Source organism: Brassica oleracea, chromosome C2 (assembly GCF_000695525.1).
Source record: "Brassica oleracea var. oleracea cultivar TO1000 chromosome C2, BOL, whole genome shotgun sequence".
Lineage (NCBI taxonomy): Eukaryota > Viridiplantae > Streptophyta > Magnoliopsida > Brassicales > Brassicaceae > Brassica > Brassica oleracea.
In genome coordinates, this window is record NC_027749.1 from 49,528,199 (window position 1) to 49,543,732 (window position 15,534).

At 34.9% G+C, this 15,534-nt stretch overlaps 1 protein-coding gene across 1 annotated transcript; it reads right to left on the reverse strand.

Annotated features, from left to right (window-relative positions):
* Nucleotides 1-6,760: 6,760 nt before the first annotated feature.
* Nucleotides 6,761-8,865, reverse strand: LOC106324503. Its single transcript, XM_013762464.1, has 2 exons — nt 8,009-8,865; nt 6,761-7,682 (listed from the first exon to the last, which is right to left on the reverse strand). Exons 1-2 carry the CDS (start codon nt 8,863-8,865, stop codon nt 6,761-6,763), a joined length of 1,779 nt encoding a protein of 592 aa, XP_013617918.1.
* Nucleotides 8,866-15,534: the final 6,669 nt, after the last annotated feature.

Below are 15,534 nucleotides of genomic sequence, written 5' to 3' on the forward strand. Positions count from 1 at the left end.
AGTTTGGTAGGTAAAGGTTTAACAAGTATTTTACAACGCAATGTATTACTACGGATTTACAACTTTTTTACAAGGATTTTACATCCACTTTACAAGGAATTTAGTTAGGTATAAAGCACACTTAATACACGTTTCAACCAAGTATAACGGTAACCCGATTCGTTGTAAAATACTTGTTAAATTACAACGCCATTACGAGGAAATATAAGGAAATAGAATTCCTCGTAAAGTCCTTGTAACATTACAACGTCTTTACGAGGAAAGATAAGGAAACAGGATTCGTCGTAAAGTCCTTGTTACATTACAAAGCATTTACGTGGAATTTAATTTTCCACATAAAAGCGTTGTAACTTTACAACGACTTTACGACGAAACAGTTTCGTTGTAATATTACATCCGCTTTACGACGAAACTGCTTTTCGTCGTAACGTCGACGTAATCTACTTGTAAATTTACGAGGAATTATGTTCGTTGTAAAACTTCGTTGTAAAGCCAGTGTTTTCTTGTAGTGATTTCATTTGTGATATTTCATTTTGGACCATCTTATCTATTAAAATAAAAACTATGATTTTTTCATGTGTAATATTTTATTTTAGAATATCTCCTAAAAAATTATTACATTTAATGGTTCTGTCGTTTTCCATATATTCTACCTAATAATGCAAAATACTAAAACAAGATTTACCTACAATCTTGCTGCTCTATACTTTTTCTCTTCATTAACAATAGTCATCTAAAATAAGCAAATGATTAATAAAGGTACCAACATTTATTTCATAGGCATAAAGGTACCATCTTAAACTTCTTTCGTTTATGTTCAATTCTTTTTTCATGAAATAATGAAGCTTGATCTCTCTTTTTTTCAATTCTTAAATTACACGAATCTAAAGCTTGATTTTATAACATAATTTTATAAAAGCATACATTTACCATCACGTAAAATGTCATGCATTCCATAATATGTTTTTCATTCCACAAAAATGAAAAGTGCTAGCATGAAAGCGGTATATATTACTAGATTTTGTGTTTGTTTTCACTTTTCTATACATACATTATTATTTTAAAACATAAGTGGTATATATTTTTAACGTTAATCATATACTTAAATGTTTATATTACTATTTCAAATACAATAATTTTATAATTTACATGTTATAATTAATCAATTGTTTAAAACCGTATGTATTTGTCACTTCTTATTATAAATTTATCTTATTGTATTTGCATTTAGTTATTAAGAAAATTAATATATTCATGAGAAAACATATTTGAAAATTATTTTGTATTTAATTTATGCTAAATTATTACCCGTCTTTCAGAGCTGGATTTTTTTACCAATATTTTTATGCTTATTCATTTTAGATAATATATTATTGTATATACAAAAGTCTAAGATATGTTATAATGTTTAGACATGTATTATATAGTTTGTTAATTTTACGCCGTTCTATCATCATATTATATTTTTTAAATAAATATTTTATATTTATAAAAATAAAATTTATAAATTTATCAATTGAATATACTTTTAACATATTTATTTAAGTATAATAATTTTATTTAACATGATCATGGCTATAAAGTAGATACAATAGGATATAATTTATTTATTTTCATTTTATAAACGATAACTTAAAATACGTTAAGTTAATGTTAAAATATTTTACACAGATTTATTAAAAAATTTGACATACAATATAAAATATATTATATTTAAAATGAAACTGTATTATGATTAAAGTAGTTACAAAGATTTTATATTATTAGCTTACAGAAATACATGTTAATTTTATACATGTGTATATAGTTTGCTAATGTTAACGGTTAACCTATCTTACCAACATATTAGATTTTATTTTTGAAAATAAATATTTTATACTTACGAAAATAAAATATATAAAATATATAAATTTAATACAATTTTATTATATTTAGCTCAATATAGTAGTTTTCTTTTAATATGATTGATTATGATTATATAATAGATAAAATATTATAGAATTTTTTTATTTTTATTTTATAAACGATAACTAAATATATTAATTTATAATAATTAATTTGTAAATTAGTGAAAATATTTGAATATAATTTTGAAAATAAAGATCTTGTAAAAATCTCTTAAAACAGATTTGTTAGAATTTTAAAATAAACATATTTATATTTAAAATGAAAAGATATAAAAAAATATTATGATTAAAGTATTTTAAAGACTCTATGTATTATTAGTTTTAATAAAATACATTTAATAAGATTTCTAAGTAATGGTCCAAATTAAAAAATCACACATGCAAGAAGTCATGACTTCTATTTTAATATATAAGATTACCAAAATAAAATTTATATAACACTCAATTATATAAAATAATTTATTTTGAAATCTCTACCTGCTTGAAATTTATATAATACTTATTATTTATTTATGATATATATCTAAAAATAAAAAGTCTATATATTTCTGAAGAACAAAACGATTACAGAATACGAAAATATATTATATTTATCAACGGGTTTTACTGAAAAATAAATATGAGATGATAAATAAACATATTAACTCATATCCATTATAAAATGTTAAAACAACATTTGATCAATACAAGACACGTTAAAAATGAATTATCTCATTTGAGTTATAAATTATTACAAATAAGACTATAAACCATGTGTGTTTCAAAAAAGGTGTTTCAAAAAAAAGACTAAACAATGTGAAACAAGTTAAATAAACAAATATATTTTTTGTTAATAAAAAATAATTCATTTTACACTATTAAAAAGAAATCATGAGTTTTTTCATGTGTAATATTTCATTTTAAACTATTTTGACATACAATTGTGTATATGATAATCATAATAAATCAAGTCAGAGCAACAAATATTGTATGCCTAAAATCGATATAAACGCCAAACTGTAAAACGTGATATTGCATCATTTTGTGGTTTCATGCTTATTAATCTATAGATTGAAATATAATGTATATTGTCATGCAATTTGTGCATTCAACATAATACCAGAAGTTCTTTTCAAATGCTAAATTGGATGGAAACTAACTAACGCAAATACTTTTCTAAAGATAAGTCATTAAATAAATTTGTAATACCTGAGATACTTACTGTTGTTACCTTTGTTGCTGACAAAATTTGTTTTGCTATTTTATTTAAATTGTGCCACTATTTTGTTATATATGTAGCATGTAATTTAGCTTTTATAACCGAGTGTGTTTATGTTTTAGTTGTTGTTTTTAGATGAAGAAGAAGAAACCTTTTACATGGACATTTTTACAAAAAAAAAAAAAAAGATATCCAAAAATTCTTGCAGGAAAATGCGAGAAGATCCTCTGGTGGTCAATAAAAACAAAACTATTTCTAGCCTGAAATTTCTTTCACGTAAACTAAAGCGACTTTCAGACAATAGAGAAATAGTAAACAGACAGACAAATCAAAAGCCGAAAGAAGTCAACATCTTAGTGTTTAATGAAACCTGCGGAGACTTGAAGCAAGCAAGCAATTAAATTCTACTATAATTCTTGCGTGAGAACCTGGGAAAAACAAACGTAAACCCGATTTCTGTGTCACGTAAAGTGCAGACGGACTCTTACTTCGACGCTGATGTGTGTCCTTTTAAACCAACAATCTCCTCTAGCTGTCTCCAGGTTTCTCTTTGTATCCTCTGCTTTTTCTGATCTTGAATTTTGCGCAAATATTGTTGGAAAAAATCTGGATTCGTGTCAGACAAAACCTTAAGAACGTCCACTAACGCTTTTCTCCACAAAAACACTATTCTGCTGTTCTGTGTCACCAAATTACTGACATGTTCCTTGAGCATAAAGCGCGTTCCGCTACCTACACACAAAAGCAGTAAGTTAATGAAACAATTCAAGACTAACCACCTCTAACTACTCGAACTATATACTCATATATAAGTGTTCAGGTTTGTATGATTCACAGATTCTTGTACCAATGTGCTTGACCAGTTATTTCAACTGTATCTAATTATTCTCTCATCTTGCTTGTGATCATGGTTAGAGCCTAAAATCTCAAATAGTTTATGACTATTCTTTCATTAATTGGTGTCCGGTTTTTTGACAGAAACTATAGGTAGGATTGACATTTAACCAGTTTTTATAAATTAGTAATCAATCTAAGAAAAAGGGTATATTCAATACCTTCTTTTGGTTAGGCTGCTTGGCAGGCGGGGTCCGTTTCTCTCCGTTCTCTGCTAGTGGCGGTGCACCGTGCTTCTTGTGGGACATCAAGATTGGTTTCCTCTGCTGTTTCACAGACTCTTGGTTGGTTATTACATCCCGAAGACACCAGCAGGACCAACAATGTCCTCTCTTGTCCTTCGCATGAATGTAACTTCCGGATGGCTTTAGACATTTGTTCCCTGCTGCAATATGGTCCAGAGGAGGAAAGCACACCGAGGATCTAATGTTTCTTGATTGGCAGTAAAATCATTTTCCTGTGATGAAATTAATTAGCCAACTCGCAAGACATTCATTACTGGTAATCAAGAGAAGCATTGCTTACTACTTTTTAAACATACTCACAAATAAAAGCACATACACACATACCAATGGAACCTTTAGGAAGATCAGAAGTTAATAAGGAATTAAAGATTTTTAGTTAGAAATTACCGTCTCTGTGATGCGGCTAAGCTGTCTCTCTATTTGCTTCTTAAACTCAGATATCTCATCACTCTTTGAATAACCCTTGAGCGATGGTGAGAGCTTTGTATCAAGAAGAAGAAGAACCAAAGTAAGAGAACCGGAAGATGCGGAAACGTCATGAACGAAATGAACGATCTCGATCAGACCAAATAGTTGATGACTAGGAGCGAACTCCACAGCTCAGAATAAACCAAGCAAAGCAAAGCAGAAGATCGAACCAGAGAAGTAACAAAGAGGACTCGAGACCAACATGCAGAGCAATCAACCCAAATCCCAAACATATAGAAGTTGTAGTTGATATATCTTTCACAATGTACAAGAGAGTTATTATATACACGATGGAAGCTAGGGAAGCTATTAACAACATTCCTAAAACAGAGGAGCTAGAATATTATGAAGTAAATGAATGATCCTCGGCATATATTCTTGTTATCCTTACACACCCCTCAAGATAGAGTGGGAGAGCACATTCCAATCTTGTTTCTGAGTTCCAAGAATCGTGCGCGAGAGAGAGGTTTGGTCAATGCGTCCGCTAGTTGATCTCGTGTGTTGACATGAGCTACTGTAAGGGCACCTTTTTGAACCTGATTCCGGACAAAGTGATAGTCAATGGCAATGTGTTTCATCATTGAGCGGAAAACCGGGTTTACACAGAGAAAGGTAGCGCCAAGATTATCACAGAAGATGAATGGTGCTGCTGGTAATGAAACCCCAAGTTCGGACAGAACATTACATACCCAATTTATCTATGAAGCTGCATTGGCAACGGCTCTGTACTCAGACTCAGTTGACGACCTCGCAACTCCATTCTGCTTTTTAGATGACCACGAGATCGGGTGATTGCCTAGATAGACATTGTAGGAGTTGGTCGAGACGTAATCATCTGAGTCACCGGCCCCGTCGGTGTCTGTGTATCCTTGAAGCACGAGTTTGTTTGTAGCAGAGAAGTATATACCATGAGACGGGGTGCCAGCAAGATATCTGAGTATCCTTTTAGCTGCTTGCCAATGATCCTCCGTCGGTATGTGCATAAATTGGGATAGTTTGTTCACGGTAAAGGCGATGTCCAGACGCGTGAACTGTAAGTATTGAAGACTGCCGATGAGGCGTCTGTACTTTGTTGGATCCGAGAGAGAGATACCAGACTTGAGATGAAGTTTTGGAGAAGAAGCCATCGGGGTTGTAACGGGTTTGGCGTTCAACATATCATATTTGTGGAGAAGATCAAGGATGTATTGGCGCTGACAGAGGTGAAGCCCTTCTTTGGTACGGTGTGCTTCGACTCCAAGAAAATAATTCAAGTCTTCTGGATCTTTAACTGAGAACCGTTCCGCAAGTAGAGTGAGAACTCGTTGGATCCCAGTGACTGTGTTTCCAGTGATCAAGATGTCGTCAACGTAAATGAGGAGATAGATATGTTGATTACCGGTGTGGAGAACAAACAGAGACGTGTCTGCTAGCGAGTTCTGAAACCCGAGGCTGAGAAGGAAGGTTTGGAGTTCGTTGTACCATGCACGTGGAGCCTGTTTGAGTCCGTAAACCGCTTTGTTGAGACGACAGACATAGTCAGATTTGTCGGCATCTTTGAACCCTGGTGGTTGATCCATGTAGACTTCCTCATTGAGTGTACCTTGTAAGAACACATTGTTGACGTCTAGTTGCTTTATAGGCCACGAGTTGCTCACTGCCACATCAAGAACAAGGCGTAAAGTAGTGGACTTGATAACAGGGCTGAATGTCTCTATGTAGTCCCTGCCAAGCTCTTGATTGTACCCCTTAGCCACGAGGCGCGACTTGGAGCATTTGTGAGTGCCATCAGCATTGTACTTGTCTTTGTATATCCATCTGCAACCAACCACATTGGTGTTAGGTTTTCGAGGAACAAGATCGTACGTGCCGTTACGCGCAAAAGCATCAATCTCCACGGACATAGACCCTCTCCACTTCTTGTCTTTAAGAGCTTGAGATACCGTCGTCGGTTCTGCAGCTCTAGTTGATAACAGTGCCGCTGAGTAATTGTATTTGGCGTTGGATTTGGATATCAGGTTCTTTCTCCGAGTAACCATCGAGTGTTGATTCGGTGGTGGAGGAGGTGTTTATGGTGACGGTGGCGGTGACGGTGACGATGAAGACGAGGTCGCAGCTGAGTGATTATCCAGAGATGGCGATGGGATCGGGGTGTGGTCGCCATGTTTTGAGCTTGAGCCTGTTGACAACTCTGCGCTTAAAATGTGATCGTTAGTAACACTAAGAGAAGGTGTTGTAGAGTCTACCTGTTCTGACGAGTGAGGACTCGAGCTCGTGGATCCCGTTTGCTGTACGAGTGGTGGTGTGGGAAAATGAATTTTTGTTACTGGTGGAGAGTGGTAGGGTGGGGAGGTCTCGGGTTTTGGGGGTGGAGCTAATAGCTTATGGAAGGGAAATACTGACTCACCAAACCTTACATGTCGTGAGACATAGATGCGGCCAGTGCTAGGCTGTAGACACAGGTAAGCACTCTGAGTAGGCGAGTAGCCGATGAAGACACAAGGCGTCGATCTGTCCTTAAGTTTATGGATTGTATAAGGCCTGAGCCAAGGGAAACAGAGGCTGCCGAAGATCCTTGTCTTGGAGTAGTTTGGGTGTGTGACAAAGAGCTTATGTAGGGGTGTGTCCATGTTTAGAACTGGTGTGGGGAGGCGGTTGATCAGATAATTCACTGTTGCAAAAGCATAGGTCCAGTACTTCTTTGGCATAGATGCATGAGTAAGGAGGGTGAGGCCCGTCTCGACAAGATGTCTGTGTTTTATTTCTGAGATACCGTTATGTTCCGGCGTGTGAGGTGGGGAGGTGAGGTGAGAGATGCCAGCGTCTGCGAGAATTTGTCGGAGAGCAATAAACTCTCCTCCATTGTCGGAGTATAGAGTTTCTATTTCGGTTGAAAGCTTGTTCTCCACAAGCGTTTGAAGGTTTGGAAGGTGGCTTTGACCTGCGACTTCAGTTTGAAGGGGAAGACCCATGAGTAACGGCTGAAATGATCTACAAGCACCAAGTAATACTTATAGTTGTCAACAGATTCAATAGGGGAACTCCACAAGTCGGTGTAAATATATTGAAGAGGGCGAGAAGAGGTGATGGTGTTTTGAAAGAAAGGCAATTTATGGGATTTATTGATAGCACAATCTGAGCACAATGTGTTTTGGGTTACAGATTTGATGTAAGGCAAAGAAAAATTGGAAACAACATTTTAAAGAATAGAAGCAGCAGGATGTCCTAGGCGAAAGTGCCAATCAGACAATGAAATTTTTGGGTTTGAGGAAGCAAAGAAAGCTTGAAAGGTTGATGGTTGGGTTGGCCACTCATACAGCTCATCCTTGGTCTTGCCTTGGATTAACGGGACCCCCGAGCTGAGATCCTTCACGTGAAAAGAACCAGGAAAAAATTCCACAGAAACCTTATTAGTATTACAGAGACGATACAATGAGATAAGGTTCTTTTTAATATTAGGTACACAAAGAACATTATTCAAAAACAAGTTCCGTGTAGAATAAGGCATAGAGAGGGAACCAGTGTGGGTGATAGAGAGGCCAGAACCATCACCATTGAGAACCGAGTCGTCACCATTGTGTGGCTGCTGTATCGACATGTTGTGCAGATCGCTCGTCAGGTGGTGTGTTGCACCGGAATCCATGAGCCACGCAGTTGAGGGATATTGACTTGTCATGGGTACACTCGCGCGAGGTTGCCACGGACGAAAGGGAGAAGCACCGTTGTTTGTGGTCGGCTGGGACATCTGAGGACACCTCCTAGCACTATGTCCGAAGACACTGAAGATTTGGCATCTCCCTTGACAGCCTTTTGACTGTTTGTGCTCTTGTTTCTGCGTGTTGTAGGTTAGAGGTCTGGTGTTGTTGTTCCAGTTGGAGTTGTTGCCTCGGTGCTGGTTGTGCTGTTGTTGTTTGGAAAGTGAGGTAGCAATGTTTGCGGTCATTGGAATCGCATTAGAGGCAGGAGTGGAGACAGCTAGGAGCTTGGCTTCTCTGTTTATGAGTTTCTCATGAATCTCCACAATGGAAGGAGAGACATCACGTCCTTCAATCTTCTCAGCAACCGACTTGTAGTCGTCCGGAAGCCCATCGATTATGTACTCCACTTTATCTTCATGATCCAAAGGCTTCCCCAAGAGAGCCAGTTGATCGAAACGAGAAGTCAAGCTTCCCATGTATTAATCAATGTTTTTGTCTCCCTTAGTGTATTGTTTGAGCTGGAGACGAAGTTTCTGAATGTGTCCGCGACTTGGGGTGGCATATGTTGCACTTAGCGACTTCCACAGCTCATGGGAGGTCTTTGTGTTGGTGACAAGCGACTGGATCGGAGGCGACAGAGTTCCGATGAGGCCACTGTATATGAGACGGTCTTGGCGGCGCCACTTCGTGTGCTCGGGGTTGTCGACGGGAAGATCGTCGACTGTGGTTGTTTGAGGAGGGCTGGTGTAGATCCATCTACAAAACCAGCTAGGTCGTAGCCGTCGAGCAGAGCATGAAGCTGAAGGCTCCATGTCATGTAGTTTGTGGATGTTAGTTTGTTAACATTAACCATGTTAACATTGAGGAGGGGTTTTGTGATGTCGATTTCTTCAGTGATGTTGTTCATGGTGTTTGGGAGAGAAGAGATCGACATTTTGAGAAGAAAATTGTGTGGCGGCTAAAAAAAAAAAAAAATTCGGGTAATCGGTATGGCTCTGATACCGTATAGAAGTTGTATTTGATATATCTTTCACAATGTACAAGAGAGTTATTATATACACGATGGAAGCTAGGGAAGATATTAACAACATTCCTAAAATAGAGGAGCTAGAATATTATGAAGTAAATGAATGATCCTCTGCATATATTCTTGTTATCCTTACAAACAGAACATGGATCCAAAAAGAGAGAACCACAGAAAGAGAGATCGGCTCCAGTGCTGAGAAAGCCGGCTCAGATCGAGATCAGAAGAATCTAAAGAGAAGGAGGAGAAAAGAAGAGAGAGCAAAAGGATCTTCTTGAGAAAAGAAGAGAGAGCAAAAGGATCTTCTTTCTTTCTTCGTCCCTGGTGTCTCGAACGCTGTGCTTTTGTAACCGAAGATTTAAGGCTCAGCCTCCACTATCAGGCCATTAATTGATTTATGTTAATGATGTCATTCAAGCAAACCAATCATCGCTTTCTCATCCATCCACCTTGATAACCAAATTCATACATTATATATGTGAACCCAATGTAGCGATCAATGCAAATCATATTCCAATCTCGAGAAAACTCAGATCTCAAAACTTTAGACAGATCTCATCTGCAACCTGCTCATATCACTCTAAAACCTGTCAGGTAGGTCACGCCAAGAGTGCCTCCACTAACCGAGAGAAACAAAGTCAGAGTTCCTCCTGCAAATCAACTCTAAGGAAGCAAAGGCGGAGGCAAAGCCGTAGGCAGAGGCTGAGACTATATGGAGAGACGGTTTTAAGAAACAAGAGCAGCAAATACTAACTTACCAATCTCCATGTATTTTTGCTATGACGCTTGATTCATTCCGTAAGCGGATGTTACTCTCAGGTTCCGGTCATGCAGGGATTTATTTATTCTCCTCAATCCAGAAATTAATGTCATATGATCTCTTTATATGCTTTATGTCATATAACTCGAAAATATCTACCCAACCTGTTACTATGTCATATAACTCGAAAATGCAGAATAAAATTTTTTATTCTCAATTGATGATGAAGAGTAAAACGATTTCTGAAGAAGAAGAGCTGTTGACAAAAAGAAGAAGAACAAAACGACATAGTATTTTAATTTTATCAACCTAAATGAAACCGACTATCTACCTGTCATAAACCAAGTTAACGTTTAAACAACACAATTTACGGTTTTATGAGAATAAGTTTAAAATCGATAGTTGGTGTATGTAATTCAAAAAATAGAATTGTTCATGTGGTTTTTGCCATGATTTAAAAATTTGTGTGTGAAATAGCCGTAAACAACTAGTTCAATAGGAGAATAAATTATTTTTCCGTTGTTCATGTGGCTTTTGGCATGGTTTAAAAGTTTTTGTGCAAAAAAGCCATGAACAACTAGCTAATAGGAGAATGAACCATTTTCTCCGCGTATGTCACCTACAATCACACAGTCTAACAATATCAAATACTCTTTAACAATTGATACTACTTTGAGACATGAATGTTATAATTGATTTCGCTACTTTATTTACACATCCTATAGCTCTATAACTTACGCCTATTAACCAATTTTTTTTTAACATAGTGGACGATTATATATGAGTTTTTACGTTTGTAATAACATATACTATGCACGTATATGTAACGTAATCATTTTTCATATAGGTGATAAATTATTATATTGAGAATATACCTTAAAAAATATTTTTTAGATTATTTATTTTATGAAATATTCCTTTTTAAACTAATAAACTTAATTTAACCCATTTCAACATATATCTTTTAACCACTACTTCCGAGATTTGTATATATTTGCATTCATTCAAAATCAAAACAATATCAGTTATCTACTTTCAATTTACTGATAATAAAAATTTCAAAAATATAATATCTTTAACAATTTATTAATAATAATAAATTTCATCGAAACATGGTACCTGAAAAATTATTGTGATCATTTCCATTTAAATAAAATTCCGAAATCATCAATTCATAAGTTTAATTAGTTGAATTAACTTATAAACGTAGTTCCAATTATACAGAGTACAATTTTACCGTCAAAATAACCTAGAGAATGTCTAGAATTTTGTACATTATTAAGTTAGAAAAGAAAAGTTAGTTGGCATTTGCGCCAAAAGTATCTCTATGGATCATCTAGCTAAATTCAAAAACTTATTAAATCTTGCCAAATATGTCTTTAGTAGATAGTTTTTTTTTTAGCACAATTATGTTCACAGTCAGTTAAAAATACAGCCCAACATTATTTTGTCCTTAAGATTATATGTTTTAATTAAAGTTTTGCAAGTGTTAGAATTAATGAAGATATAAAATAAATTAAGATATGTATAAAATTAGAAAAAAAAACATAGCAAATCCTAAGCTGCTAAAATGTGTTTTATTTAAAATAGATGTATTAATATAAACAAACATATTAAATGATATGATTTATAAAAAAAATCACATGAAAATGGTAAGTTTTGTAAGAGATAATTGAATCATATAGACTAATAGAGGAAAACCAACAATAGAAAAGATCACTTATAGCAACTACTCTTAGTAGAGGTAGACCATCGAGTGTAATCATTTTACCTTCTTGTGACTCTTTTTTCTTCCACAAACTAAAGAATCTGTCGTTTGTTCAAACAGAGAGATACACAGCTCTTGTTTCTTCGCTAGGAAGATCTTCGTGAAGTGAATTGTTCTATCTTCTTAGACTTCTCAGCAGATCAGGTATGCACATTTCTTTAGCTTTTTCCATCGATGCCACACTGAAATAAGTTTTCAAATTCTTCATAAAATCCTTTGAAACCAACCCCACATACTCATGATCGCCTTTTTGCCATAACAAACACATAATACAACATAATGAGGCTGTTTTATCCCAACCTGGATATTCATACTTAAAACTGTCCCAGCTTGTGACACTTATAACATTCCACCTTAGTCACTTCCTCCGTATCTTCCTTCTCTCCTTTGATATTTTTTTCTCCTTCGAGTCTTCTTTGACCTTCAACTTTCACAACATGCTCTTCTTGAACATACTTATGAATGTTCCGCATGTGAACCAGCAAAGAACTTTGCTACTCCTCTCTACCGAGGGATCTTTGATGTCCTTTGCTTCTTCAATGGCACATACTACATATCTGAATCTTTCCACAAGAGTTGAGTTCTTAATATCTTCTCCACCACCTTAGCGTCTCGCATATCTTCTCCTAGCTAGGTTCCGCATATCATTTTCCACCACCATGACTCGACAGAAATAATCTGTCCAAACCAATATCTAAGGATCTTCGCACTGCTGAGTCTTCAGAAACTCTTCCTCTCCTCTCATTAACTCTAACCTTCAACAGGTTCATTCTGTACCAACCCCCCCCCACTAACTAAAGTTCTTAAAAGCCTTCAAATGATATCTCTATTGCTAGATCAAGAAAGCAATGACTTGATTCCATCAAATGTGCAAACTGAAGCTACTGTAAAATAATACTGAGATTGCCCCCTTGAGCCAACCTGGCTTATTGGAGACAGTGGCTACTCCCACATATAAGTCCACACTAGAACAAATTTCCACAACTTTTAATCACTCTTAGCTCTGAAAGAGTATGTCTTCTGTTTAGTTTGTAATTCTTGTCTGTATAATCCGTTTCCATGTTTCTGACTAATGTTTATGATTTTGTAGATGGGTGCCTCTGACAGACCACTAGCCTTTGCCGACTACTCGGTCTCGCCGAAGTGGGTCTTCCTCTACCTTGGGCTCCTCGGACTCTTCCTCATCGGCTTGCTCATCTGCTTCTGCTGGAAGCGCCGGGAGACGTCTGCGGCAGTCACCCCCGTTGGGGATCTGGAGATGGCTAATGCAGCTCCGTGACTCGGCGTCATTATGACTTAGTGTTATTTATATGAACTTCGTTTTATTTTTGGTTTACTTAGTTTTATATATGAATCTACTATGGCAAAAATATTCATATCTTTTGCGTTTTATTGAATCGATATCTTATGAAATATGATATTGGTTCCATAATTTAGAAGTTCTGTTTCTGAGAGCAAGACAATACAATATATACGAAAGACTTCGGGGGGGGGGGACTGCATTGGCAGTGGTGGTTTCTAATATTCGTACTCCAAATTTTGCAACGTAACGGAGTTTGATACGAAAGAGTTACCTCATCGAAAAAGACTCGAGCCAAAAAGATTTTGAGGAATCAAGCCACCAAGTGGAAGATGTCGGACCTCCTGCGCACCTGTTCACCATTGTTAGACCAAGTCTAAAAGGTAAGAGCAACCGTCTAAAAGGTAAGAGCAACCCTCTAATGTATCTGTGGTATTGTTTACTTGGAAAGATGATGACTTGTGTATATGATTGATTGGAGTGGCTGACTGGCTAAGTGTTACAGACTATATATTAATAGATAAATATTTTAAAAGTTGTAACCTATAGTTTGTAATAATTAAAAAATAATTTGTATAATTGTGTGTTAATTAAGATGTCAATTAATCTGACGTGGCATATTAATAGTCAATAAATGTAGTTCCAAAACTTAACTTAGAGGAAACACATATAAAGACATAATATAAACCGCAAGCGTATATTATTTGGTATTATTTTGGTTCAATTATTTATATATTCGGTTCTATTAAGCAATTGGTACAAATCGGTACATTAAACATTTTAAAACTACTTAATAAAGCAAAACCAAAACGGACCATTTGAAAACAAGACAACGTGAATCAACCATTTCTAATGTTAATTTTTTTACCTTGGACACATTGATACCTTCTTGAAGGGGATCAACATCACGTTGATAACGCTGCTTCTTCCACCTTTTGACATGTCGAACCAAAATGCATGGCATAAAAACAGAAGCATTATCATCAAATTCAGATTCACTATATGTTACTCAAAAAAACACATCTGATACAACAATTCAATCACAATTTCATTATCAAGCCGGCTTATGATTTCAAATTGGTTTACACAATCACAATCACAACTGGTTATATGATTTCAAATTGGTTTGCATTATTAAAATCCCGTCAATTTGGTTTACTAACTTGACGTGTTCCAACAGCATAATTACTTACTTGAAAAGATGGATAATTAATGTGATTTATGCAGTAAAAATGCTTTTGGAAAGAATATTATGCTAAATGTAGGAAATATATAACTTTTAAAAGGTTTTTGGTAATAACCAGATTTACGTTTTTTGTTGTGACTGAACAAATATTGTTGATTAAATCACTATATTTGAGTTTATTAAATCCCTTATAAGCTTAATTCAATTTTTAATTGTCTTTTTAATATTTTAATTTTCCATCTTATGTTATCAAAAAGAAAGTAAGAATCTGATATTCTGAAAATTAGTGTAGTTTCAAAATCAAAAATATATAAATTTTATTTACTGATAAGTTAGTAAAAGAAAATATCCAAATGTATCGGTCCAACATATATATAATTATATAAACAACAAAAAATTGTATACATATAAAAACAATTCAATCATATATAAATCTTAAATTTGCCAATACAATATTTTTAATTAGAAAACAATAACTTATTTTGGATTATCTATAATTGAGGTTCGCTTAAATGTTCTATTTCATTTCAATTGAGCCGAAGGAGGATCAATTATAAACAGCTGGTATTATTACCGTTAGAAGACAATAGAAAACATAAAATTTGATAATGTTTTTCGTGAAGACAATTTTAGAATCAATCTTTTTTGGTAAGTTTAAATTAATTGTTTTTATACCAGCCTGTTTAAATAAATAAGAAACACTACAAGAAAACGTGCCCATAACAACGAAAATTTACGACGAAAATATTTCGTCATAAATTTACATGGTGTTTACAACGAAGTTACGAGGAATCCAACTTTCGTCGTAAACGCCATGTAAATTTACGACGAATAGTTTTCGTCGTAAAATCCATGTAAGTTTACGACGAATATACGTGGAATGAGAAATACATCGTAATCATTACATCGACATTACAACGAAACATGTTACCGTTATATTTAGGTGAAAACGTGTATTCAATGCGCTTTAACTTACATAATTTCGTCGTAAAGTCGTTGTAAATATTATATTAAAACCATGTAAAATTCATGTAAAATATTCCTTGTAAAATCGTTGTTATATTTCAACTACCCAACTCGAAAATTTCTCTATATATATGTCATTTC

Excerpts from the sequence above, each read along its gene's own strand:
- LOC106324503 (XM_013762464.1), bottom strand. The coding sequence starts at position 8,865 with ATGGGAAGCTTGACTTCTCGTTTCGATCAACTGGCTCTCTTGGGGAAG. Across the intron at positions 7,683-8,008 it reads GGCAAGACCAAGGATGAGCT|ATCATTTCAGCCGTTACTCA; the intron begins GTATGAGTGGCC and ends TGGTGCTTGTAG.